Source organism: Thalassophryne amazonica, chromosome 20 (assembly GCF_902500255.1).
Source record: "Thalassophryne amazonica chromosome 20, fThaAma1.1, whole genome shotgun sequence".
NCBI lineage: Eukaryota > Metazoa > Chordata > Actinopteri > Batrachoidiformes > Batrachoididae > Thalassophryne > Thalassophryne amazonica.
The window spans coordinates 27,357,940-27,384,836 of NC_047122.1; the positions used below are offsets into that span (position 1 = coordinate 27,357,940).

At 41.2% G+C, this 26,897-nt stretch overlaps 1 protein-coding gene across 2 annotated transcripts; it reads right to left on the reverse strand.

Annotated features, from left to right (window-relative positions):
- Positions 1 to 2,566: 2,566 nt before the first annotated feature.
- On the reverse strand, positions 2,567 to 25,716 carry LOC117501779 (GON-4-like protein). Of its 2 annotated transcripts, XM_034160737.1 has the most exons (26): positions 25,633 to 25,716; positions 19,116 to 19,362; positions 18,735 to 18,949; positions 17,492 to 17,566; positions 17,341 to 17,391; positions 17,215 to 17,268; positions 15,052 to 15,147; positions 14,884 to 14,976; positions 14,237 to 14,398; positions 13,339 to 13,549; positions 13,152 to 13,253; positions 12,497 to 12,537; positions 11,991 to 12,088; positions 11,726 to 11,921; positions 11,441 to 11,527; positions 10,436 to 10,613; positions 9,998 to 10,148; positions 8,202 to 8,349; positions 6,725 to 6,841; positions 5,814 to 6,641; positions 5,667 to 5,744; positions 4,589 to 4,786; positions 4,037 to 4,180; positions 3,706 to 3,914; positions 3,518 to 3,620; positions 2,567 to 3,138 (listed from the first exon to the last, which is right to left on the reverse strand). In XM_034160737.1, the coding sequence occupies exons 2-26, from the start codon at positions 19,342 to 19,344 to the stop codon at positions 3,025 to 3,027; spliced, it is 3,978 nt and encodes a 1,325-aa protein (XP_034016628.1). In that variant the 5' UTR covers positions 19,345 to 19,362; positions 25,633 to 25,716; the 3' UTR covers positions 2,567 to 3,024. The 2 variants fall into 2 exon arrangements, with proteins under 2 accessions (XP_034016628.1, XP_034016629.1); XM_034160738.1 differs by lacking the exons at positions 19,116 to 19,362; positions 25,633 to 25,716 and having other exon boundaries at positions 17,492 to 17,562; positions 18,735 to 18,875.
- Between the last annotated feature and the right edge of the window lie 1,181 nt (positions 25,717 to 26,897).

Sequence of the window (26,897 nt, forward strand, 5' to 3'; positions counted from 1 at the left end):
TGCTACAAATATGCTCAGTTGCCAGTTTATTAGGAACACCTAGTAACTCATAATGCATCCCTGCGTGAAATCCCCCTTCATGAAGTGAAAGCGTACTCTCTTAAAAATCAAACCACCAGCTCCCACTGCATGAGACAAATTTTGCTGCTTTTATCATCCTGAGCAACTCACACTCTAAAACAATTACAATTCAGCTTTATTAGTTTGAAAATGGTTTTCACATTTTTAATGAACTTTACATTCATTCAGTCTGAACAAACAAAAATCCTTCACAGAACTTCCTTCTACGGGCCGAAAACAAGAGAACACAAACTTATGTAATTAAGCTTCAAAGACAATTTCATTTTTTGTACAAGAGCAAGTTTTTTTTCCTTTAGTTTTCTCATGTGGACTGTTATTTTAAAGGGGTCATTTTTACCGTTTACAGGTTTCACGTTGAATATCTTCAAAATTTCACAGCTGCAACTTTTGTTGTTCTCTGCCCCGCCTATTCAGGTGTGTTCAGCCAATCAGGAACCAGGAAACACCACATAGTAGGTCGAATGGATTGGATTAAATGTCAGACTAAAACTAACAGCGTTAAAGCTTTCCATTATCTCACATTCATCTAGAACTGAAGAGGTCTGTGAGACAACTTCAGTCTGCAGGAGGCTCCACCTCCCAATCCCATCAGAGGGGGTGTGGCTAGTAGCAACTCCTTTCTCGGAGACAGGTATAAACACTTTTTTAAGGAGGCATAACCTCACTGTCTGTGATGCACTTTTAACTACAAACTATATGTTTCAATAATACCTGTTAATCTACAGCCACATCCATAAGTATTTGGACAGTGATTTTTTTTTTTGTACCTCTGTACTAATATATACAAAATAAAGACGCTTGTAAACTTTTATCTTTCAAAGGGTATTATGAAATCATTAACTATTTAGAAACTAGATTTCTATGATAAAGCTGAAAAAGCCAGCCACTAACAGTTACTTTAATGTATATATTATATACATATTGTTGGTAGTAAATCTATTGTAACAGAATACCTGAATTAAACTGGTCAGCTTCTGTATTTGGACATGTTTATGTACGTAAGCAAGACAGGCCAAATAATTTCCCCTTGAAGACCTTCACTCAGACCTTTTTATGGTGTGTTAACTGACAAGTTTCACTGAAATCTATAAACTGCTCTCAAAAGACTCATTAACAGTGTGATTCTTTTATGACTACAAACTTTTGTTTGCAAAATGGAATAAAAAAATGGCTTTAACATTTTTATACTGTCCTTCCATTTTCAGTGGCCATAAGAAATTGGACAAATCGACTAGCTCATGACCAGGTGCGGTCTGTTCCCCTTGTTATAGCTAATTAGTAAAAGTTATGGATTTGTTTATTGGAGCTCTCCATATAAGGTCGTATAAGGCTGGGAAAAAAAAAAAAAAAAAAGTGACTCACTCACTGGTTTACAGAGTATGGATTGTCAGGTTTATGGACCTAAACTATGTGCTGAAATTCAAACTGACAGAGTTTCACAGGGCAGATGGATAATGAGCCAAAGCAAATAGAAATATATGGAACATTTTTCAGTGTTTGAGTCAGTCACCTAACCTCAGCCCAACAGAGCATGCTGTACACTTCCTGAAGACAAAACTGAGGGCAGAAACACCCACTAACTGTATAGTCTGACATTTACAGATTCCGAACATCGACAGCATTTGAAAAGCAACAAACCTTAGAATTGCTTCAGTTTGGCCAATGACTTATGGTCTCTGAAATTAGAAAAACAACCTACAAAAACAAGTATAATTCCTGAATGGTTAATGTGATATTTGTGTCAAACCCTTTTAAAGTTGAAAGTCTAAAATACAAGAACACTGTTAATCAAAAGACATCTGTGGTAGTTTACGGAGGCTGAATTAGAACAATGATCTGTCCAAATACTTATGAACCCGATTAGATATTAGCTAGTTGTAAAGAGTATAAAAATTAACCCTTAAAAATTCCCTGCAGTCCAGTCTCACTGTAGCTGCGAGGCTCTGCCCCCACAAGAATAAACTTGTGAATGTTGTCACAATCACAGCAGCTGACTGTAAGAAAGGTAAAGTTCTTAACTATGGGGATGCATTTGCCTGTTGCTTCCTATGAAATTAAAATAAATCAAACCCATACTTTTATAATGCTAAAATAAATGAAATACAAAACAAGATATTGCATTCTTGTTAGTGTAAGAAATGATCAGTTTTACAACCAGTTGGTGTTAGACACGTCCAGGGATGGATTCAAGAATATTTCCTTGTACATCAGTGAAATGACTTATGTTCAGAGCTGGTAGCTTTGTATCTTGCACCAGGCTGTGTGTGTGAGACAGGTGAAGGAAGCCACCAAGACACAAAGATAACTGAATGAGTTCCAAGCTTCCTTGGCTGTGACTGGAGAGATTTTAGTCAGTTGCTTCTCCCATCACAGGCCAAGTAACAAAATGCGTTAGCAATTTGTTTTTACTTTCAAATTAAAGAAATGCGTTTTAAAAATTCTTGTGTCTTAACTAAAGTATTTTTTTAGTTGTTTTTGTGGTCTGTTTTTAAAGGCACTGTAAAATTAAACAAAAATTGTTGTAAACATGTATTTTTTTTGTCTCCCCACAGAAGCAGCATCTGCTTTAACATTTAAATACTTCATCAGAATGAGGTCATATGAGGTTTGACAAGCAGCCATATTTAAAGTGCTCACATCCCATGCACTCCACCGTGGGCCTTGCTTTAGATTAATAATTATCATGATGGTGTGAGTGGATGGTGAAGTCTTCTCTCTTTGTGTACTCGCAGATTACTGACCAATCACTTCAAAAAGTGGGAGGAGCTGTCCAATGGTCAGTCATGCACAGCCACACCCCTTTTCTTCATAACCACAGCCACTTTTGGACACATACAGCTTGGAGATTATTTCCCATGAAGCTTGAAGTCAGCAGGACTCTGGAATAAAGAGGATCCAGATCTGACCTGGCACCTCTGGACTTGGCTTGGATAGGCTCAGCATTCAGTCCGGGGCGGCTTCCATCGTGTGGATTGACTGCTTTTTGGAAGAACAGGAAGCAGATGTTTGGGAGGCTGAGAAATAAAGACTCATCAAATCCTGGAAACGAATGCTGACCTGTAGAAAAAAAACAAAACAAAACATGTAAACAGGAAGAAGTGTTTCCAACAAGTCATTTTATTTTGAAAGTGCTGTTGAGAAAGTTTATGTGCCAAACATATTTTGTCTGAATTTGCTGATCAGGATGAAACAATTCAGTCACAGAAATGTGTAAAAAACAAACAAACACTACTGCAGATGTTTGAACATGTTCTTTTTTGATGTCACGTGAATCAATCAAACAGTCAACCCGAGGACCTGTCACCCGGACCACGCCACAAGGAACTTTTTTATTTTTATGCATCCGAAAAACATCCTCCTGAAGCAGAAAACATTTGTTCAGGCTAGAAACTGTGGCTAACGGAAGTAACTCTGTCCGCCCCCCCATTAACCTCACCTCTCGGGCTGTTTTGTTCCCTAGCTGGGCAGATATTAGCCTGAATGTGTTCTGATTGGCTCCTCGCTGCTGACAGGTTGTCAGGATGGTGCGGTCCGCCTCCCTGAAACAGGACACAATGATTGGTCAAAATATTCAGACTGTAACACATAAACAGAACCAGATTCATCAGTGGCAACAGTTCTAACCGGGTCCACAGGACGACCTTCTCACCGCTGGAGTTCAGCAAACTGTTTTTAGCACAAACCAGCTGCCTGGATGCTCTGAGGTTCAGTCCGCTCCTCCTGCTCCCATCCGGGGGATTCTGGGATATGGAGTCAGTTTCAGCATGCAGCTTTTGGAAGAACTCCCAAAACTCTACCTGCAATTCAGGGTGGTCGCTAAGGAGGGAAGAGACCTAAGAGGGGGAGGAGCCAAAGTTCTGTTTAAGGGATTTTTAAAGGTGACACTCAAATCCATTTATACATAATACAAAGTTGCTGTGATCTTTAATCTTATTAGCAGAGATCAAATATTCACCTTAGAAAGGTCATCAGACTCTGGGGCGGAGTTACCCAGCAGAAACGAAACCACTTCCTGGTACTGGGCGGTGCCTTCCCCAAGGCTCCGCCCTAGCTGCTGCAGAAAATGACGAGTGTGTTCGAACAGCTGCTGCTCTCCCAGCTGAAAGTGGATAAAGAGACAAGATTATGCCACACCCACAGACTGATGACATCACATCTGCAGAGCTGCCTGTGTAATTTATTTGTTTTTCATTTTTTAAAGTGGCCACTGACATTTCTGTCTCACAGCGACAGGATGAAAGTTAACAGACTTGCATCATTTTGTTTCTGTTCAACTGAACCATTTTTGGCTAGAAAAATTCTGATAAAATGTTTTGTAAATGATGCATAATGGAATCAATTCTAATCTGAAGGCCATCAAACTTTTCCACGTTCAAGTTGCATGACGTATGCGTTCGCACGCACGCACGCACACACACACACGAGGTGAGATGATGCATGCTGATCCAGAGCCACGTGTATGTGATGACATGACTCCCGCAGCCTTGTGATGTCAGCACAGACCTACCAGCCCACAGCTGCGAGCTTGTGTCTGATTCAGGAAAGCGGCATAGTCCCGCAGCAGCTGAGGCCACGGGCGAAGCACTGCGCTCAGTCTGTGAAACAGATCCACTGGGTCGCCTGCAGGCCCCGCCTCTGAAAACTGATCCAGAACCTGCAGCAGCAGCTCGGTGCGGCTCGGACACACCTGAACTGCATCACACACCTGAAAGGTGAGAGGAAGAGCAACCAATCACATCAACCAATTACTGTGTACGTCACTGGATGGATAAGTAAACGAACGGAAACAGAAGACTGTGGCACTATGTCCTCCATGTGAAGCGCCTTGAAGCGGCGCTGTTGTGATTTGACATGATATAAACAGAGAACTTGAATTGAAACAGCCAATTACGGCACTGTTTCTTAAACTTGATGATGTCAATAAAACCTTTGCTTTTACCTGAATGTTTACACGCACTACGGTTGTTGTAGTTTACATTTAAGAAACACTTTTTTAATCATTGTGTTTTTTTTAAAAGTCATAAAATCTGACATCTTGTTAAAGCGACACCTGATGCCTGCACCCCTTGTGCACTGACACAGCAGTGAGCATAAAAAAGTGTAAACTGGACCAGATGTGTCTGTAAATTTGGACAGTGACTCTATATTTCCTGTAAATATCAGTTATTTGACTCAGATTACTACTAATAATCAGTACTTAGGTGTGTGTGTGTGTGTGTGTAGGATAAGGGTGGGGTGGGCTCAAGTGCACACCTCCTCTGACATTTTATTCTGGAGCTGATGTTTGATCTTTTTCTTTAATAGATCTAGGGAAGCAGCATCCTAAAGGTTCAATATTTGACCAGAGGGGTTGCAGGTTCAATTCTACATCAAACAGCAAACTCACGAAGGCGCCCATTGAGCTCCCGGTGTGTGACTGATCACCTCATGAGCATCTGAGCGGAAGCAGCGGACCACAAGGTGTCGCTGTAACACACGCAGCGTGGCTGTAATGCAGTGTACAAACACACTCTGTTTTGGAATTCTATAGTTTTTGTTTACTCAAGTTGAATTTGACTGCAGTATAGAAAAATGTGTCGTCTCACCCGGCGGAGGTAATCCTGAGCAAACACCTCATCCTCCTGCTCCTCTTGCTCCCGCTGCTGCTCCTCCAATGACGCCTCCTATGCTCACACAGAAATTCTGATGAATATGTCAAAGTTTCATTGTAATACACGTTATATAAAACACACCTGCACATTTACTTCAGACACTCTGGATTTGTTTGATGTTCTTCCATCATCATTTTCTTCTTCTGCTCTCCACGCCGCCAGCGTTGCAGCACTTTCACACGGTGACGCTGCCTCCTTACAGTGCGATGGGCTGTCACCATCATCAGGGCTGATGCTTCCTGCTGCGCTCGGCGAGGATACAGACAGAGTCAGAACAGGAACAAACACATCCTCCTCTTCTGCTCCTGCCACGCAGGGGGAGGTGGGAGCTTCACAAGAAGGAGGAGCCACTGCTGCTCCCTGATGACTGTCTCTCCTCCTCCTCCGCAGCCTGGCAAAGGTCAGATAGTGGCAAATGATTTGCTCTCTGTTTGATGAGGACATAGTGGAGGCAGAGCTGATGTGGGTGGAGTTATCCAGCTTTCCACTGGCCTTCAGAAGAAGGTGAAAGAGGAGGACACGGGTGGGGCTGAGGGCACGACTGGGGCAGGAAGAAGGCGGAGATTGAGCTTTGAATTTGAAAAGTGGCTGCGAGTATGTAGGCCTGGTTTGGCCATCAGCTCGATGTGATGCTGTGGGTGACGTGGGGTTATGATGAGGTGGTGTGACCTCCTGGGCGTTTGTCTCCTGTATGAGCACGAAGCCAATGCGGCGGAACACCAGATTGGTGGGGAGGGAGGATGGGTAACGCGTCCCAGATAAATATCTGTAATTATCGGCTGCTGTCCGTAGGAAGGCCCGATGACTGTGGCGACAGCGGGTTAGCTTGACAGCAGCTCTTGTCTGAGGAGCAGACACATAGGAGCTGCTGAAGCCTTTGACTGACCGGTAGATGACAGGAAGGCTCCTCTGTGGGGAGACAAAATGTTTTAAAGGACACAAAGCTGCTTCAGAAAACGAACTCCACAGAGCCTAAATGGCTGTTCTCATACCGCCAGCCACAGGGGCATGATGCTCTCATCTCTCTCCACGGGGGGGCGCTGATCTGCCGGATCCACCTGACCACAGGCTAACGGCATGGGCAACAAAACCCGCTGGTACCGGTACGCCTGGAGAGGATTTGGGATCAGCTGTTTACATATGTGTGTGCACATGTACAGTAGTGTTCAGAATAAAAGTAGTGCTATGTGACTAAAAAGATTAATCCAGGTTTTGAATATATTTCTTATTGTTACATGGGAAACAAGGTACCAGTAGATTCAGAGGATTCTCACAAATCCAACAAGACCAAGCATTCATGATATCCACACTTAAGGCTATGAAACAGGGCTATTAGTAAAAAAAAAAAGTAGAAAAGGGGGTGTTCACAATAATAGTAGCATCTGCTGTTGACGCTACAAACTCAAAACTATTATGTTCACTAAACTAGTATTTAGTTGTATAACCACAGTTTTTCATGATTTCTTACCACAGTAGGAGAAACATGTCCATATCATGATGCTTGCACCACCATGCTTCACTGTCTTCACTGTGAACTGTGACTTGAATTCAGAGTTTTGGGGTCGTCTCACAAACTGTCTGCTGCCCTTGGACCCAAAAAGAACAATTCTACTCTCATCAGTCCACAAAATATTCTTCCATTTCTCTTTAGGCCAGTTGATGTGTTCTTTGGCAAATTGTAACCTCTTCTGCACGTCTTTTATTTAACAGAGGGACTTTGCGGGGGATTCTTGCAAATAAATTAGCTTCACACAGGCATCTTCTAACTGTCACAGCACTTACAGGTAACTCCAGACTGTCTTTGATCATCCTGGAGCTCATCAATGGGTGAGCCTTTGCCATTCTGGTTATTCTTCTATCCATTTTGATGGTTGTTTTCCGTTTTCTTCCATGCGTCTCTGGTTTTTTTGTCCATTTTAAAGCATTGGAGATCATTGTAGATGAACAGCCTACAATTTTTTGCACCTGCGTATAAGTTTTCCCCTCTCCAATCAACTTTTTAATCAAACAACGCTGTTCTTCTGAACAATGTCTTGAACATCCCATTTTCCTCAGGCTTTCAAAGAGAAAAGCATGTTCAACAGGTGCTGGCTTCATCCTTAAATAGGGGACACCTGATTCACACCTGTTTGTTCCACAAAATTGACAAACTCACTGACTGAATGCCACACTACTATTATTGTGAACACCCCCTTTTCTACTTTTTTTTTTTTACTAATAGCCCAATTTCATAGCCTTAAGAGTGTGCATATCATGAATGCTTGGTCTTGTTGGATTTGTGAGAATCTACTGGTACCTTGTTTCCCATGTAACAATAAGAAATATACTCAAAACCTGGATTAATCTTTTTAGTCACATAGCACTACTATTATTCTGAACATTACTGTAGCAATTGTATTATTTTAATTGTTGTCTGGATGACAAGTGGACTAAATTTAATGGCCCCAGAAATCACAAAAACTGTCTCACCTTGACAATGTTGTCATGGAAACTAGGTCTGCAGCACTGAAGGATTCTTCGTCGCACCTGGACTGAAGTCTTCCGCAGCAGGAACTGAGACACCAGTTTAGTCGGGTCATGTGACCCCTCCATGTTCCTCAGACCCAACACTAAAAGGCTAAATCAAAAACTGTCATCGTACACGCGAGGAAACAAAACGTACAGCATGACAGTGACTGTACTCACAACAGAGGGGAAGCATAATGTGTTGGAATTTCCAGAATTGTGCAACAACAAATTAATTTCTAGTTGATACAAAAATAAAAAAATATAGAACTAATTTCGTGAAGCTAATAATGCTAACACTATTTAGCAATGGTTGCAAAGGAGAAGAATAGACAGCACCACCAAGACTTTTAGAGAAGAAAAAAATCTGCATGAAACAAAGACTGATTATGTGAACTCGTTTTTACACATTAACAACAGCAGCTCTGCAAGCACGTTACGTGTGTACGCGGTGCACATTACATGTACAGCAGTGTTGCCACAGTTACTTTGAAAAAGTAATCCAATTACTGATTACTCCTTGAAAAAGTAACTTAGTTACTTTACTGATTACTCAATTGTAAAAGTAACTAAGTTAGATTGCTAGTTACTTTTTTAATTACTTTCCCCAGCTGCCGACAACAACCCTCTGCCACCTCAACATGACAATGATACTTGTTTTGCCAAAACTCACTTTATAGTCACCCTTTCTTGACTTCAATGAAAATAAATACTTGTTTTATACAAAGTAAAATAAAGACCTCTTTCTTGACCTCATATTTAACTGTTGACAGCACTGTACCAGTAAAACTTGCAATTTCTAACCTACATTGTTTATAAATGTAACTATTAAATTCTTTCTAACATTTTTCTAACATTTAAATTCTCTCTAAACATTTTACTTGTCGAAATTATTATAAGTAGTATTAGTAGTTGTAGTAAAAAAAAAGGTTTCAAAACTGGACCTTTAATCTAGGGGTGTTGTGGGGGTGGGGCACATCCTTGGCCCACGCCCCCATTCCATGTGGATTCACCCCTGCTTTGGCATTTGAGCACAAATAATGGATAACATTTATTTATGCAGAAAACATGACCAGATTTACAGGTAAGAAAGTTTTATTGCGTTTTCACACCATGTGGTCCTCACAAAGAGAGTTTAGGTGCATTTGAGTGGAAAATAGTGTTAGTTGTTGATGCGTCATGGAGGATCAGCTGTTTTTAACGAGCAGATACGGAGGAAGGGAAAAAAAAGCATAAAAATGTCTCTGTAAAGCTCAGTGCAGGTGTGCTGGTGTCACCGCGCTTTAAGAGGTGAGGACAAGTCGTAGCTGGTGCAGAAAACCGCGGATGAAAAGCTCACAGCTCGCTTAAAGTGGGCAGTTCAGTCGAACCCCGACCCCCTGCCCACGGACCAAGTTTAATGCTGCTATCGACCCACAATGAAAAATAATAGTAACGCACAGTGACTTGGAGAAGTAACTTTAATCTGATTACTGATTTGGAAAGATTAACGCGTTAGATTATTTGTTACTAAAAAAAGTGGTCAGATTAGAGTAACGCATTACCGGCATCACTGATGTAGAGCTAACTGTTGTGCTTAATATGAACTTACATGTTAACATCAATGAACATGTTCAAACTAAACAAAAAACATTATTTGGTTGAAGTATATTATGGATTTGTAGCTGACACCATTTTCAAATGTGGTCTCAACTGTTGACTGGGCGGGGAGTAAGGAAACGTCCAACAATATTAAAAAAAATACGAGCTCGTGCTGTTACCAGTCCTCTGCTGCAGTGAAAGCTGCTGTCCTACGGGGGCAGTAAAGAGCAGGATCAAGGCTGACGCAGGGAAGCAACTCTGGATAGAGGAAGACCGGACGGGTGGCAAAGATCCAGGCCAGTTCAGCAGGCATGACAGGGAAGCTTCGCACTGGCACGGACAGGAATTGACAGACAGACAGACACAGACAAACACTTTCCTCTTATTTACTTGTGATAACTGATTTTTTTGGACATGCAATGCTTCTAATAAACCTCTCAGAAAACTAACATAACTTAGTTTGTCTTCTGTGCTCCCGCTGTAGTACTGATATTACGTTAAAATGCTTTTATTGTGAAATAATCTGGAAATCATTCTCATTAACAGCAGCTTGACACAACTGGCAGCCTGAAGTGCTGCGTGTACAGCAGCTGGCAGCTTTGGAACGCCATACTCACTGCGCCCAAGTGCATCAGGAGGGCGGGTTTGCGGCTGGGAGGCGATGGGCTTCTGTTGCAGCTCCTCCAGCAACTGCAGCGCCCCCTGCAGGTTGGAGGCTCTAAAGATGCTGCTGAAAGAAGGATAATCTGGCAGCATGAGCAGCTCACTCCGCTGAGCCAATAAGTCCAACTCCAGCTGGAAGCAAAAGTGGAAACACCGCACTAGTACCACCAACAAACACTAAGCTGCTGGTCATTTGTTATTAGTATTAACAGGTTCACAGCAGGGTTAAAACATGCTCAAATGTTCTGATAATCTACGTGTTATTTAGCGTGTTAATTATTATAGCTTTTATTATTAATGGTGAGGAAACGTAGGTGATCTGTGATCCCTGGAGCGCTCCTCATGGTTCGGCACACATATGATCCATGGATTAACCACAAAGTTTTCATAACAGTGTGAAGAGTTTTTCAAATCTGCTGCTTCAAAATTAAAATGAAGTCATGAAGTGACTTTAGCCTTCATGCAGCTCATCGACCATCACCTTGGAATGACTGAGAACAGCAGTGTCTCTGCACAGCAAGCGCACGGCTGACCACACAACGAATCATTTTAAAAAGTTTATTTACATTAATGAGGTAAGCATGTGTGTTTACCCCTCTAGGATCCTCTACATGCTACCAGAGACTCCTAATGACATTTTTACCTCATCAGTGGCAACAAGTGTTTTTAGCTTGACCCATACAAATACATTATGTAGCCAGTTATCTCATGATGTTTGTGCTCTAAATCTAAATTAAATTAATTTTTGCTTCAAGTTAAAATCAAGCCCAGTTTGAAAAATGTCAAATTTTGCCCTTTAATTTAACCTTTATTTATCCAGGTTCTATTTTCCCTCAAAGGGGAAAATAGAAAATCCAGCTGTCAATCACCACAAACACACACCCACTTAACAGTAATCCAATCAAATGCCTCGCAACATGAAGTGGTGTTTGAGTTACATGACATGAAGCAATCATTACCAGGAACTGTCTGGTGGTCTCGGCCTCGCTGTGCAGTTTGGACACAGGTGAAGTCAGCAGGTGAACCTGAGTCAACAGCTGGACGTGCTGATGGACAGAAATACGACATGTTCAGATTTGTACAAGCTCAATGAAGCCCCTGACGAGTCCCCCCCCCACCCCGTAAGACCTGCTGAAGCCCTTCTGTCACAAGATTCCAGATTTCTGAATGTACACACATAATTTAAATCATCTTTGTGAACTTTGAACTTCTTAGAGAGGAGCTAATGCTCGCAGCGCATGTACCTGCTGGATCTGCTGCTGTAGTTGGACTTTGTGCGACCCGTCCAGCCTCAGCGTATACGGTTCTGAAACCTGAGTGTTGGTCAGCAGGCCCAGCTGCTGCCGTTTATGGAGCAGACCCAGCTGCTGCCGAACCGTTTGCCGCCCTGTGATTGGTCCATCCTCTGGGTCATCCTCGTCCAATCCTCCACTCAGAGACCTGCGGACACAATACCTGTGTAGAAGGCCAGGATTTTTTGGGGGGAGGGATGTCACGTAATTTACATACTTGTGCTGTTCCTCTAGCGTGTGTGCTGCTTCTTGTGTCTCATCCTCCTCCTCATGACCTTCTTCATCAATGTCCTGTCCAGTAAGATCCTCCTTTAACTGGAACACAGAGTCCACTGCGTCACTTAAAGTCAAAGTGAGACCCAACTTTATCATACAACGAATATTATCCAAAAAGAGCATAAAAAATACCATTACTTTACTGATGTTTTCTTAAAAATGAACCCAGAAACCATCAGGGGCCCTTTAGAAATATTGAACATCAGGAAACGTGATAAAGCATGATGAACACTCAAAATGACAGATGACCACATGCCCCTTAAATCCTGAAGCTGTTGTTAAATGACTTTATTATAGTATAACTGCACAATTTAATTATTTCAAAGTTTTATAACAGTGATTTATAAAAATCATGAGCTTTATTAGTGTTACCCGGCTTTTCAGATTTAGTTTGGTTAGAGTGGATGGAGTTTCAGTAAAGAGTGAAAAACACATTTTAAATCTCACCGTTTCAAACAACTCCTCCATCAGCTCATTCACCTCCTTCTCTGGAAAACACAGATTGTCACCAGTCATCATCTGATTTCCACTGATTAATCAGCAATGTAAGTGTGATGGATGGCTTTGGACCATTGAAGACAGCAGCTTCATTCAGTATGTACGGGGTTCCACTCACAGCAGCCTGATCTGAACCCGAGTCACTGCACCCATCTCCTCCCATAGCTCAAAGTTAAAGTCAGGCTTACTGTTAATTCTGCCACATGTATTGCTTATGACAGACCTCCGTGTACACAAATAAAATGCAACAGGGTAAACTTTGATGAACATTTCCATGGAGATGGCGAGGTAGTGGAACACTGCCCAAATCAGGTCACAATTTATAAAGATTAAGTGCTTAAAAAAAAATAAATAAAAAAGAAAAAAAAAGGCATTTTTAAGTTTCTCACTGCTGCACACAGGAAACTTTCGGGACACACACACACACACACACACACGTTTAACATCAGAAGTTTAAAATGTATGGCTATTGTGTTATTGTTTTGGTGATATCCTGGTGGTTTGCTGTGAATAAAGCAGTTATGAGTGAAACACTCAGACACAGAAAATTAGTATTGTTGAAGGTTTGGTTGAAAGTAGAGAATCATCTCCTAAAGCTACTGACTGGTGATGCGGACGGCTTTGTCATCACGGTAATCTTCTACATCTGGCTCATCGATGTCAGCCAGGAAATTATACTCTGGATCATCTTCATCGTCACACTCCTCTGTTGAAAAACAACAAAAAAGTGTGAGATTGACAGCTAGTGATCCCCCCCTCCACACACACACACACACACAAACCCCACCCACCTTCATTTTCCATGTCCGAGGTCATCAGTCCCCTGAGCCAATCAGTCCACTCCCTGTCCTCAGGGGCGGAGTTTGAGTCATACATGTCAGGTGTGATGTCAGGGGCACGGAGCTCTGCCTCTAGCCGTCCCAGAGGGACATCACGGAGCGGGCGCTTTGAGCGTGTGCGGTACGCCATCAGACCAGCCTCATCCTCGGACTCTGACAGAGGCTGACAGAGAGAAGACACTGGGATTTCATATCTCATTTGACCTGTTGTCATGGAGACGCCGTACTAGCACACCTATTTATTCACTGCCATAACTGCACAGACATTAGCTGTAGCGCTAACCAATCAGACTTAAGATAATGGACAGATGTCCCGCCCACTACCGCACATTTTTACATGGATATTAACTGTGAGGAAACAACTGAATCTGAACAATGTCCTCGTGCGTTACCATGGTGACATGGTCAACAAAAAGATGAAAAACTGACCCACAGAGAAACTCGCAGAGCTTCCTGAAGCTTTATCATTAAAAACTAACAGTTGAACAATAATCACAGCCATGACGCTCTCCTCTGGTCTATACTGAAGGCGGGACCCCCACACAGCTTTATGTGGTGTACTTCAGCAAGAGGCAACAAACTGCAGAAGTACAGCATCAAAGTAATACCACCGGCCAGCAACGACACAAAACTGGTAAAGATTAAAGAGGGAGTGAATTTATTATTTACAATAATCTGCCACAAACAACGAAGACCAGAAGTCTTCAGGAACACGTGTCCAAAAAATTACACAGATTCAAGTATTAAGTAAACATAAATAAATCAACAGTCAAATGAAACCATTTCTAATTAGAAAACATCATTCACAACAAATTTAAAACTACCCAGACCCCCTTGTAAATCATGTTACCTGATAGGGTTCCATGCACACAGCTAGCTCCTCCTCCACAGCGTGAAGTTTCTCCAGGAAGCTTCTGTCAGTCACCGCTTTGGAGGGTGGAGCTTTGGGAGGAGGGGGTGGACCCATTGGCACAGATTCTGACTGTAAATGCTTGAAGCAGCTGCGAGAAGTCTGAGAACAAGTAAGGCCCAATTTTTTTAGTGTTTCAGTCACATTTCAGAACAAATTTGAGCATTTGACAAAACAAATAGTCTGGTGGAGAGGGACATGAGAGAAAATGACTAATGTAGGAGTTTTTTTTTCTGTGGTGACTTTCAGAAAGGTTTTGCAGGTCAGTGTTGAAGTTTTGCACCTGGTTGACATGAAAGACCACATGAACCACACACAGGGGTTTTTCTAAAATTAAAATATCTTAAACTAAGAATTCACCCCCTGTACAGTTGTCATGGAGGAGCAAACTAACTGCAGAGATCAAAACCCTTTTTTTGGACCAAGCTATAAACATTTTTTTTTTCTGCTCTAAAGTTGGATGTTTTAAAATGGGTTTCTATGGGAATGTGCTCTGTTTTGGAGCCAGCCTCAAGCAGCCGGTCAAAAAAACTGCACTTCCTGGTTGGGGTCAAAATGCAAGCTTGAGTGTTGCCGCTTGGTCTCACCTGCCAGGGGCTGCAGCTGCTCTCGTCCAGCCTGGACTGTCGCCTTCCTCGAGGAGAGGAAGCCGCACTCTCCATGTCGCTCTCATGGAACGTCTGGGAGGAAAGAACAGAATTAGAGTCCAACCGCAAAGCAATACATACAGTCTGCAGGTTCAGACACACTCTCACATCTTCAGCCGTCTCATCCTCTTCTTCCTCATCAGGGCGATACTCTTCATCAGATGAATCTTCCTCAGCCAGAGGGATGTCCACAAACTGAGGAGCCTGAAGACAAGAAACACTTCAGAACCCAGTTCCATGTTAAATGGATCTCTAATAACTCAATGTTGACCTGCTGAGCAAAGTTTATAGTAGGGATATCCCGATCAGGTTTTTTTGGCCCCGATCCGATTCCGAGTCATCTGATTTTGAGTATCTGCCGACACCGAGTCCTGATCCGATACTTTAAAAAAAACTGAATGAACAATGAACAAATGCTAAATATATAATATTTTCATTTTAATCACCTTATTTTATTATTTATCACCTAAACAGTGCAATTCTCCTTGAGGTAGCTTGAACAATCAAGTAATAATCTACCAGACTTAAAAAAATGTACAAATTTCCATGTCCAAGGTTCCTTATGTTAAACAAGAAATTATCTAATCTGAAATAACAGGTGGTTTTAATTTACAGATGAAAGGTTTCTAAAGAACCATTTATTGATTTAGTTATTTTAATTACAGGTGTTCTAAACTTTTTTTTTACAACAACAACAAAAACATTTCCAATGATTTTTCTTCAGAAAACTGCTCTATAAATGAGCAGTACTGTGACACGTTTTTGTTTTGTACAGATCAGTAGTTTCTGCATCAATCTGTTTTGTACAGATCAGTGGTTTCTGCCACTAGTCTTGTACATTTTGGCCCGACGCGTCGTTCCTATTGGACAGGGCGAAGCTACGTCACAGCTCAGAGCATCGAAAGTTGAATTGGGTTGAACTTTTGACCTCGTCAGCCTGCCGACAAGCAGCAATGCGCACTCCCGTCAGAAGCGTCGCTTTAGCTCGGCTGTTGACGCGACGTTTCTGATGCCTCTAAAAAGCAATGCATCTCATTTAAAATAATGCTTTTTAGACTGATTCTTGATGCCTCTGACGATTCCGATGCATGAAAGGCCCATTAATCTGCAATAATGAGCTTGAAATAGTGCTGATCAAAATAATGAGGATAAAATCTATATCAGATTCCTGATTGGGATGCAATGTCCGATTTTGTTCAAGTCTAAAACTACGTGATCAGGCCCGATTTCCGATCACGTGATCAGATCGGGACATCCCTAGTTTATAGTGCAGCAGATAACTGAAACAATCTTTCAAATGGTGATACAAGCACCAAATTTGACACACATACTCCTTAGACATTACTCTTTTAAAAAAAAACAGTGTCCACTTGAATTTTCAATAGGCGGCCAGGTAGGAGTCAATTGAAGAATTACATAGGAGTCAAAATTTATGAAAGCTCCAATCATATTGAAAACTACATATACCACATTATTTGTCTCATCATCAAGATTCCAAAAAGGTATAGTTTGCACGATCTGTGACTGAATTCTATGGAGTTATGGGGAAAAACAGCAAAAATGGTGACAAAGGTCAATTTCAGTTTGTACAGGGGTCAAAAGTTAAAGTTGCTCCAATTTTGGTAAAAGGTGATGCAACCACATCAAACAGAGCAGGACGCTCCTGGGATGAGGATTTGGACTACCAATCTGGAGACCTAGGGTTGATTCCCGGTCAGGCTATCTGTTTCTGTCTTTGCATCAGACACATTATCTGCGTCATCTCAGTCCATCCAGCTGGAGGTGGATACCAGCCTCGGGTGGGGAAGTAACCTGTGATGGACTGCTTTCACCTCCAGTGGAAGGCATCGAGTCTCATCCCCTTCAAACTACAGAATCCAGTGATATGTTTCTGTATTGTGGATTAGACAAGTTGCTTCCACTGAATCCTGTAAGGCACACCTTAAAATTTAGTTTTTTAATTTCTATGTACTTTTTCAGTAAATGTTGGTTTTTGTGTTTGAATTTATTGTTTTAATTTTTAGGTTTTTATGGATGGATGTTAAATTGTCTTCATATTTTATTATCTACAGAAATTAATGCATTATTATTAATAAGAATAATACATCTTCCACATCAAATCAGTAACAAACACAAAGCTGGTTGTTAAACCTGGCTTCACACCAGAATTCATGAATCAGCTAAATCAGCACTAACTCATCAAGTTAAGGTTATTGTGGATTTAGCACATCAAAACGTGAGCATGGAGGAGGTGAAACTATGCGACTATACCTTGATGGCGTCACTGGATGTCTTGATGGGCGAGATGTTCCAGGCTGGAACCACCTGCAGTCACTTTGAAGAGTTAAACATCAACTAACTTTTTCCAATACTGTGTCTTAATGAAGACAAACTCACCATTCCTTTCTCCAGGACTTCTTTAAACTTTGACCGAGTCATTTTGGGCTCCTGAGGTTTGGAAAGGGATAAAGAAATCCAGATCAATGAACCTTATCAGTTCTGAACCTTCAACATGTTTCATTAATTGGATTTAAACAGGTTCACTCACAAACGGTGGGATGGCTTCAGTCTCATTGATGGCGGCTTTCATCATGGCAACCACATGCTCATTGGTGATCACTTCCTGGTGGTAACATAGTGTTTTTATTTTTTCATCAATATCCTCAACATTTTATAAACAAAATTAAAAAAACAACAACTGACAAATTCTTCAATGACAGTCAGCTGCTTTGAAACATTTTTATATTTAAACCTCAGAAATGTGCAGTCATTCAAATGATGACAGCCCACTATCGTAGCTAATCCGTGCTAAAATCAGGCCAATTATAAAGAAACTCGTGTAATGGGCCAGTGAGCTGTAGCTCCACACAGACTCACACCCCTGTGGCCATTATTCTGTAGTTCAGTAGATTTCTTTGGCCCCATATGCATGTGGTATGTTTCTATGACAATAAACAGCTAACAGCTAGCTTATAATGTATGGCAATAAAGAGTACTCACTCTCAGCAAGAACCAAGTGTCTGTCACAAATTAGGTTTTTTTGTCTCTGTTGTGATAAAGTGCACAGAGCAGCCACACAAAGAAAAAAAAAGCAGACCACTGTTAAATAATAATAATATGAGTAATTAATAATAATAATAATAATAATAATAAATAAATAGTAATAGTAATAATAATAATAAAAAATGCTGGGTAGTGTTTATTCTGGAGGTGGCCACGTGTTCCATTCTGATTTCAAATAACACCAGCAACCAGGGGAGGGGGGAAAGTACATGGAAAGTACATGCCTTAGAGTTTTGTTTCTGAAATAATGGCCTCAAACAGTATGATCAATACAGAGGAGTGGACAGACAACACTGCATTGTGTGTCAGGAACTTGATGTGAGGAAGCAGAACTGATCCTGAGCTTCAAAGGTTTTTTCCGTCTAGCACCTTCACACACTCATTAAGTAGTTGGTTGAATTTTTCATGCTCCATATAAATGTTCCGCTCGCTGCGACGCATTAACCTTGGACAGTTTAGGGTGACACAAACTTTTATGTTGCACATGACATGAGCAGAGAGCAAATGAAGCAGACACCAAAGGGCAACCCTGAAAATGATCAAAAATTAAGCAAAGTATTTCCACACTGGCAACTCTCGACACAAATCATTTCCACACCCGTCTCATGATAGAAAGATTTTGTGCGTCTGACACGCAATGTAAACCATTTCTGTGTATCTGATTCCTAACATAAACTTTTCCATGTGTCTGACCCCTGATGTAAAGCATTTCTGTGCATCTGACTCACATGGATGATGTTCTTGACGTTCACAGTGGTCAGGTTGTGCTGTTTGGACTTTGTCTCGAGCGACTGGTCCAGTTTCCTGTCAATCTTCACCTCAACTCCCACCTCATCCTCCTCTTCTTTGTCACTTTGTGAAGAGTCAGCATTCGTCCTCCCCACCAGCTTCCTCTTCCCCCCTCCTTTCCTTCTTCCTGCCATCACGTCAGATTGAATGTCGTCTGACGGAAACATCTCGTAAGTCAATGTTCAACTCAAATCACAGGAAAACACCAAAAGTTTTGCATGTGTTTTAAATATTGTCATATTAAACTCAGACATGGATGTAAAATACTTCACACTGGTCCCGCCCCCAGTAACTGATGCTGTGACATCTTTGCGCATTACCCATGGTGATGATGAGGCTAGAGTCAGTGTTATCTTCCTCCACCAGCAGGTAGCCTTCCTCCTCCTCCTCAGCAGCAGCTCCACCCTTTGCAGCATCCGGTGACAGCAAGGCATCATAGGAATCATCCACAGGACTGCAAAGTTGCCCGCTGTTGCTCCTATTGGCACCGATGTCTGCTGCACCAGTTTGTGTATGGGATGGGGCGAGGTTGGAATGTTTGTGGTTCATTATGGAAAAACATGACCTGACCGCATGAAAACAATAAGTTGACAAATTCAATATCCAAGACTGAAAAAAAGTAGACATTCTGTTCATGCTCCTCCTTTGAGTAAGGTGTTATCAATAAAATTTGTTACTTACAATTTTATTTTACATGGTGTAGATTTTTAATGACTCATAAGTTTATGTGTTCTTTAAAAGATATCAACATATAGTACCTACGTTCTTAAGTTTCTATTTGATAACATATAGATTCTGCTTTTTATATTCCTATAGTATGCTAGCAGTTACTTTAGATACCAATACACATTACATCTTAGCTTCTGTTTCTATAATAAAATGCCAGATTTACAGCTTAGCCTACTAACTATAATTTAATTTTACTACTAGTCCTATACTAAAATACCTATACTACAATCTTCTCCTGTATTAATATTTAGGTTTTAAAACCTACTCTTGTATATTATATAATACCATATTTTTGTATATGTTGTTTATTACCCTTATTATTTAATTATCAGTTATATATATGATGTCTTATCTTTCTTATGTCTTATTAATTATTATATATATATATCATTTTTTTCTTGAGCCACTTGGGTGGGTAGGGAGAGTTTCCATGGGATAAAAAAGCTTTTCAACCTACCATCCCTGGTTCTCAAGACCAGGCACCCAAGTGGCTCTACTCTACTCTTCGTTTTTAGATATTCAGATATACCTTAGTGTACTAGCATAGTTCCACCTTAGAATTGGAATATAATATATAAGACATACCTACTGAATTTTCATGGCTCCAGAAATTATTTTTGCCTAAAAAACGGCAGACCCCATGCACACTAAATTGGCCATATCTCAGAAACTACTTGGCCTACAGGCCTCAAACGTCAGATTTGTTGTTCTGAATAGTCTGGGAATATTTGATTAAAATTTAAAGAAAATCTGAGACAAAGTGCGTGAGATACCTCAAATATTTGTTGAATTGACATGGAATGACCCTTTCCCCTAAAAGGGGATGAATAAAGTATCTATCTATCTATCTATCTAGTAGAGACTCATATTCTACCAAGCCATTTATTATTATGACAAGATATCTAGACAAAGAATGACACCAATACCTTACTGTGGAAATTAGAAAAATATCTGTCATGTCAACTCCACATTAGAGCCACACCATGCTGAAGTGATCACAGTAAGAAAGTAAGAACTTGTAATCAACGGAAACTCTACTAGTAGAGTCTCCGATCGGAGAGTAGACTCTAGTACATTCTCCGACTGGAGACTCTACTAGCAGCCTCTACTGTGATTCTGCCAGCAGAGTACTAGTAGAGACTCCGAATGCAGTGTCTAATGGTAGAATCTCCAATTCTACCAAATCGCAGGCTCTACTTTGACATATACAACCCCTGGCAAAAATTATGGAATCACCGGCCTCGGAGGATGTGAATGTTTTCACAGTTTTTGCTCTGTGGCAAGATGCATTATCATCTTGAAAAATGATTTCATCATCCCCAAACATCCTTTCAATTGATGGGATAAGAAAAGTGTCTAAAATATCAATGTAAACTTGTGCATTTATTGATGATGTAATGACAGCCATCTCCCCAGTGCCTTTACCTGACATGCAGCCCCATTATCATCAATGACTGTGGAAATTTACATGTTCTCTTCAGGCAGTCATCTTTATAAATCTCATTGGAACGGCACCAAACAAAAGTTCCAGCATCATCACCTTGCCCAGTGCAGATTCGAGATTCATCACTGAATATGACTTTCATCCAGTCATCCACAGTCCATGACTGCTTTTCCTTAGCCCATTGTAACCTTGTTTTTTTCTGTTTAGGTGTTAATGATGGCTTTCATTTAGCTTTTCTGTATGTAAATCCCATTTCCTTTAGGCAGTTTCTTACAGTTCGGTCACAGACGTTGACTCCAGTTTCCTCCCATTCGTTCCTCATTTGTTTTGTTGTGCATTTTCGATGTTTGAGACATATTGCTTTAAGTTTTCTGTCTTGACGCTTTGATGTCTTCCTTGGTCTACCAGTATGTTTGCCTTTAACAACCTTCCCATGTTGTTTGTATTTGGTCCATAGTTTAGACACAGCTGACTTTGAACAACCAACATCTTTTGCAACATTGCGTGATGATTTATCCTCTTTTAAGAGTTTGATAATCCTCTCCTTTGTTTCACTTGACATCTCTCGTGTTGGAGCCATGATTCATGTCAGTCCACTTGGTGCAACAGCTCTCCAAGGTGTGATCACTCCTTTTTAGATGCAGACTAACAAGCAGATCTGATTTGATGCAGGTGTTAGTTTTGGGGATGAAAATTTACAGGGTGATTCCATAATTTATTCCTCAGAATTGAGTGAGTCCATATTTTTTTCCTCTGCTTGGTCTAAAAAAGTAACCGTTACTGACTGCCACAATTTTTTTTCTTAATTTCTTATAGTGTTTCTTAAAGCCAGAAAGTTGCCATTTGAAATGACTTTAGTTTTGTGTCATGTCTGTGACCTGCTTTTTTTCTACAAAATTAAACAACTGAATGAACATCCTCCGAGGCCGGCGATTCCATAATTTTTGCCAGGGGTTGTATATGCTGATTCTGGCTCCCCCTCACTCCTCATTCTCCTGGACCTATCTGCTGCATTTGACACAGTCGACCATGACATTCTACTCACCCGGCTCCACCCCACCACTGTACTCACTGACAGTGCCCTCAGTTGGTTCCATTCATACCTCACAAACCGGACAGAATACATCTCCATGTGTCATTCCACAACAGCAAATCCACACACAGTCACCTGCGGTGTTCCCCAGGGGTCAGTCCTTGGTCCCATTCTTTTCATCATCTATCTCATTCCCCTTGGTCAGGTCATCCGTCACTATGGGTTTTCATTCAACTGCAACACCGATGACACACAGCTCTATGTCAACGCCACTGCTGCAACCCCACCCTCATCATCACCGCCATCCCCGTCACAACTCACCACCTGTCTGAATAAAGGTATGGATGGAGCTCAACTTCCTCCAACTCAACAGCTCCAAAACTAAAGCCGTACTGGTCGGCACTCCTCACCAGACCAAAGCATCACCCATAACCAGCATCACCTCCGGAACATCTCCAAACTCCAAACTCTGCCCCATTCTCTCCCTCTCAGATACCAAAAAACTGATCCATGCCTTTATCTCCTCCAGACTGGACTACTGTAATGCACTTCTCATCGGGAGCCCTAGCAAGAGCCTGCAGAGCCTCCAATACATCCAGAACTCTGCAGCTAGGATCCAAACATGAGCACATTACCCCCATCCTCCACTCACTCCACTGGCTTCCTGTCTCCACTAGGATTGAATACAAGGTCTCCTTTCTCACACACCAATGCATCTATGGACATGCCCCCACCCCCCCCTCAAAGAACTCCTCAACCCACAAAACACAACATGTTCCTCCCGCTCCATTCACTTAAATCTCCTCCACATACCCAGAACCAGGCTAAGGACCATGGGAGATAGTGAGCCTTCTATCCTGCTGCCCCACGCCTGTGGAATAGAGCCCGACGGATATGGATTTTTTGAGGCCGATGCCGATAATGATATTTGGATGAAAAAATGCCAATAATCGATAAATCGGCTGATTTGCCAATAGCTGATAAATCAGCCGATATTATTTTTTTTTTAATAAATAAAATGTTCTTTTTTGGACTCTTAACAAAAAAGGTATGAGCTAAAAGCTGAAGCTTTGTCCTCATATTGATTAACTTTATAACAGAAGAATTTTCAGGTTCAAAAAATATAACTGGAGCAGTTAGGAGGCTATTCAAACGGGCCAACTAGCAAGATATCACTCCTGAAAACGATCTTTGCCATATCACGTGAGGTAAATCTGCCCTACAATTGGATTTTGGAAAACCATGTGACGGAGAACCAATTCCGATTGGACACTCACATTGCACGTCATCACACATCTTCTATGAGGAGTACCAAGATGGCCGTTGGTGGATCGAAAGTCTGCGGAGTTAACTTTTCAGCAAAAAAAAAAAAAAAAAGTAAGTTTCTATCTCATATCATTAAAAAGTTATTTACAATTTAGTAAAGCTTGGTCCCAGCCGTCGTATACGACGGCGTCGGCCCCAGAGGGTTAATGGCAAATGGCAGTAATTCCCAGAACCCTTCCAGATGACCAGTGAATCTGACTGTTTCAACCTCTTAGCAGTAAACGAAAGTTTTTCATGCTAGAAATAAGGTCTACACAACGTGGGCTTAATAAAAGTGTGACTGACGCAATGAAGCACATTTGACACATTACTACATAAACTGAGTTAAACTGAGTTGAACTGAAATGGGAGAAATGTGGGGTGACTATAATCGCAAAGTTATTACAAACAACATCCTTATAAACTTACTTGTATGCTTTTGTCAGCTGATCAGTGCAGTGTGACGGCGAACTATGGGGGCCGGTGATGAACACATTTAAGCAGGGGTGTAAGTAGCTCTCAGTTGAATGGAGTCAGAGCTCCATCTACTGGACAAACATTGCAAGGACATTTTACACTGCCAACGCAAACATTATTTCAGTAACTGTTCTGTTTCTGAGAAATTATCAGCGTCCTATCTGCAAAATTTCAGCCGACAGTGAGTACTTTGAAAAGGGCTTATATCAGCCGATCGGTCGGGCTCGACTGTGAAATGCCCTCCCTGACACCCTGAGGGCAACATAATCCACTGACTGGTTTAAAAGGAGTTTAAGACATTTCTTTTTAGAGATTTATTTAAAAACATTTTTTTCCCCCATTTTAAAATACGACTGCTTGTCTTGTTTTTTGCTTTTATTTTATCTTTTTAACCTGTAGCCCTTTGAGATCTTTGATGAAAAGGGCACTATAATATATATATATATATATATATATATATATATATATATATATATATATATATATATATATATATATACATACACACACACACACACACACACACACACACACACAGTGCTGCCAAAGTAACTTTGAAAGGACAACTTGTTGGCAGCTGCTGAATGTATTTAATAAAATAACTCATAATCTAACTTGGTTATTTTTAAGATTTACTCAGAAAAGTAACTATTAGTTACTTTGCTCCCTTCAAGGATAAAGTTTGTTTTTGAAAAGTGTTCACAGTTCTACAGGAACCTAAAAGACATTTTAGAATTAGTGATTCACTCACATCTTTCTGTGACATTAAACAGGAAACATGTCAAACATGGATCAACTCTTGTTTTTTTAATGTGTTTATTTCGTGTCAGAGGAAGAAATTATTCACAAACTGATTTTGTTCAGCTTCAGTTTTTGATTTGGATTAACATTTGTTTATGATCTGACATTCATACCAACTCATGGGAATCTATCTGTATTATATCCAGAGATTAGACTCACTTAAAGGTAACATTAACCACTCGGGGCGCATATTTATTTAATATTTTTCACTTTTTTCAGTGTGTAGAATCAGTTATACGTACAGACCATTAGGTGTCACCACTGAGGCGTCTTTACCCTGTTTTATGGCGTAAATAGTTCCTGAAACACAAAGTTCGATGTCTAAATCGTTCATTCAATAATAGCTATGTTACTCTTCAGATTATCGCAGGCTAACAGCTAGTTAACAGAGACTAGCCGGTGTCGTGGTCTGAGTTTGCGCCAGTCTCATTTTACCACGCGCATGCTCAAATCGATTTTTTTTTTCGCGGTCAACTTCCGGGAGGTCTAGAATTACGATTTCTTGCGGCGATCTTCAACCGAGCAGACGTATTTTGAAATAACTGTATTTTCCACACACTTTTGATTCAGAAACCTTGAAGTGGGACATAAATTCAGACTTGCAGGCTGGAAATTTCAGACTAGCTAGGTAACTAGTAACCAGAATTATAATGGTTAAATCAATAAGCATCAATAGAAAGTGACAGGATTTACTTGTGGTTCCAATTTAAAAAAATTATTTAATATATTTGCTTGGCAAATTTGGACCAGGGTCAATAACACACAAGTCTCAATATACCAAGATGATAAAATCAGACTGGTGGTAAGTTCAGACTGTGACTGCTACAGTCTAATTTTACCTGGTAAATTCAGACTGGTGGTAATCTCAGACCGTGACACCGGCGTTAGCTAGCATGTCAAAGCGCTCTGATAGACCGTATGCACCTGACGATACAGACGCGTCACTTCAGCGCTTTAATGCGTTACTTTGAAGTCCAACAGACGTGGGGATACGCTGCAAGGGGAAAAAAAGAGCCAAAAAAATAACCCCCAAAATTTAAATGATTACCTTCCAAATGACAACGCAAATCCGCGCGGGTGATGCCGCACCGAATTCTTCGTTTCCTTATTATTCGCAGTCAGTAAAACGTTTGGTGCACTGTCGCCATCAAGTGGATAGGGGTGGAACAGCAGGAATGATCGCGCCACCTAAAGCATTGGAGTGCCAAATCCGGTTCTGGATACATTATCCAGCATTTTGTAGCTTCAAAGACTAAGCCACTTTCACCACAGACAGCATCCTCATAACCCTGTGTCAGCGACAAAACCTGATAACCTGCAGAATCCTGTTCGAAAGTCTGGGACAGAGCAGACCTAAATTAAGTGATCCACAATTTAACAACTTTATTGTCCCTGTAAAAAAAACATACATCAGACAGGAATCTAAGCAGTACAAAATATATAATACAAAATACAGTTATGATCAGATCTGACTAACAACTAGTTGATGAATGCAAACATTGAGCTGGCTGATAGGACGAGCCTAAACACAAGTGGTATGATGGTGTTCTTGTGGCGTCTGGTTGGACAGCTGCTCTCCACAGTGTTTCAGTTTTTCAGGTGCTCATTGGATCTCTTTGGTATTGTTGAGTCTCTACGGAGGTCAGTCCACCAATCTGAAGGCCTTGACCCCACGGCTTCCCAGTCAGGAATGTGGCTGGTCTTAAAAGTCTCAGATTCCATATTAATTGATCTTCCTTGGTCTATGTTGTTTAAGAGGTTATTGTCATGTTCTGAACCTCACCAGGGTTCCACATCGGCCCACTGGCCTTCTTAGCCTCTTTCATCTTGTGGGATGTGCGAGGAGTGGCTCAACATGTTGCCATCAAGGGCGTCGGTGCCAAGTTTTCCCAGTGGTTGATGAGCAAGTGCAGCTGCATATACAGGAAGTTAGTCCTAGTGGGCGGACGTTGTCATTGTATGATGGCACTGAACGGTGAGCTGATGTAGGTTTTTGTCTGTCCAGGTGACAAAGAGCTATATGGTGACCCACACAGTCAGTGTGCCTGACAGACCAACAGGTCTTAGTCAGCTGAGTCCTTAATAGGCTGATAGTTACTAAGACTTTTCTGGAACAGGCATGATTAATGAGTTCACTACAGAGAGGTTGGAAATGTGTACAATTGGCAAAAGTCTGAACTACAACATCAGGACCTGCCCCAGCTGGTAAGTCTGGAGTCCTTAACGCTTTGCCACATCTGTGGATTGGACTTACTGCTGCAGTCTTCCTCCAGCTGTAGTTTGTAGACCTGAGAGCATGGCCACTGAGATCTG

Coding starts and splice junctions, on each gene's coding strand:
- LOC117501779 (XM_034160737.1), bottom strand. CDS start 19,344: ATGAACCACAAACATTCCAACCTCGCCCCATCCCATACACAAACTGGT. Junction 14,977..15,051: donor AGGATGAGACGGCTGAAGAT/GTGAGAGTGTGT, acceptor CTTTCCTCCCAG/ACGTTCCATGAGAGCGACAT. Junction 10,614..11,440: donor AGACCACCAGACAGTTCCTG/GTAATGATTGCT, acceptor TTTTGCTTCCAG/CTGGAGTTGGACTTATTGGC.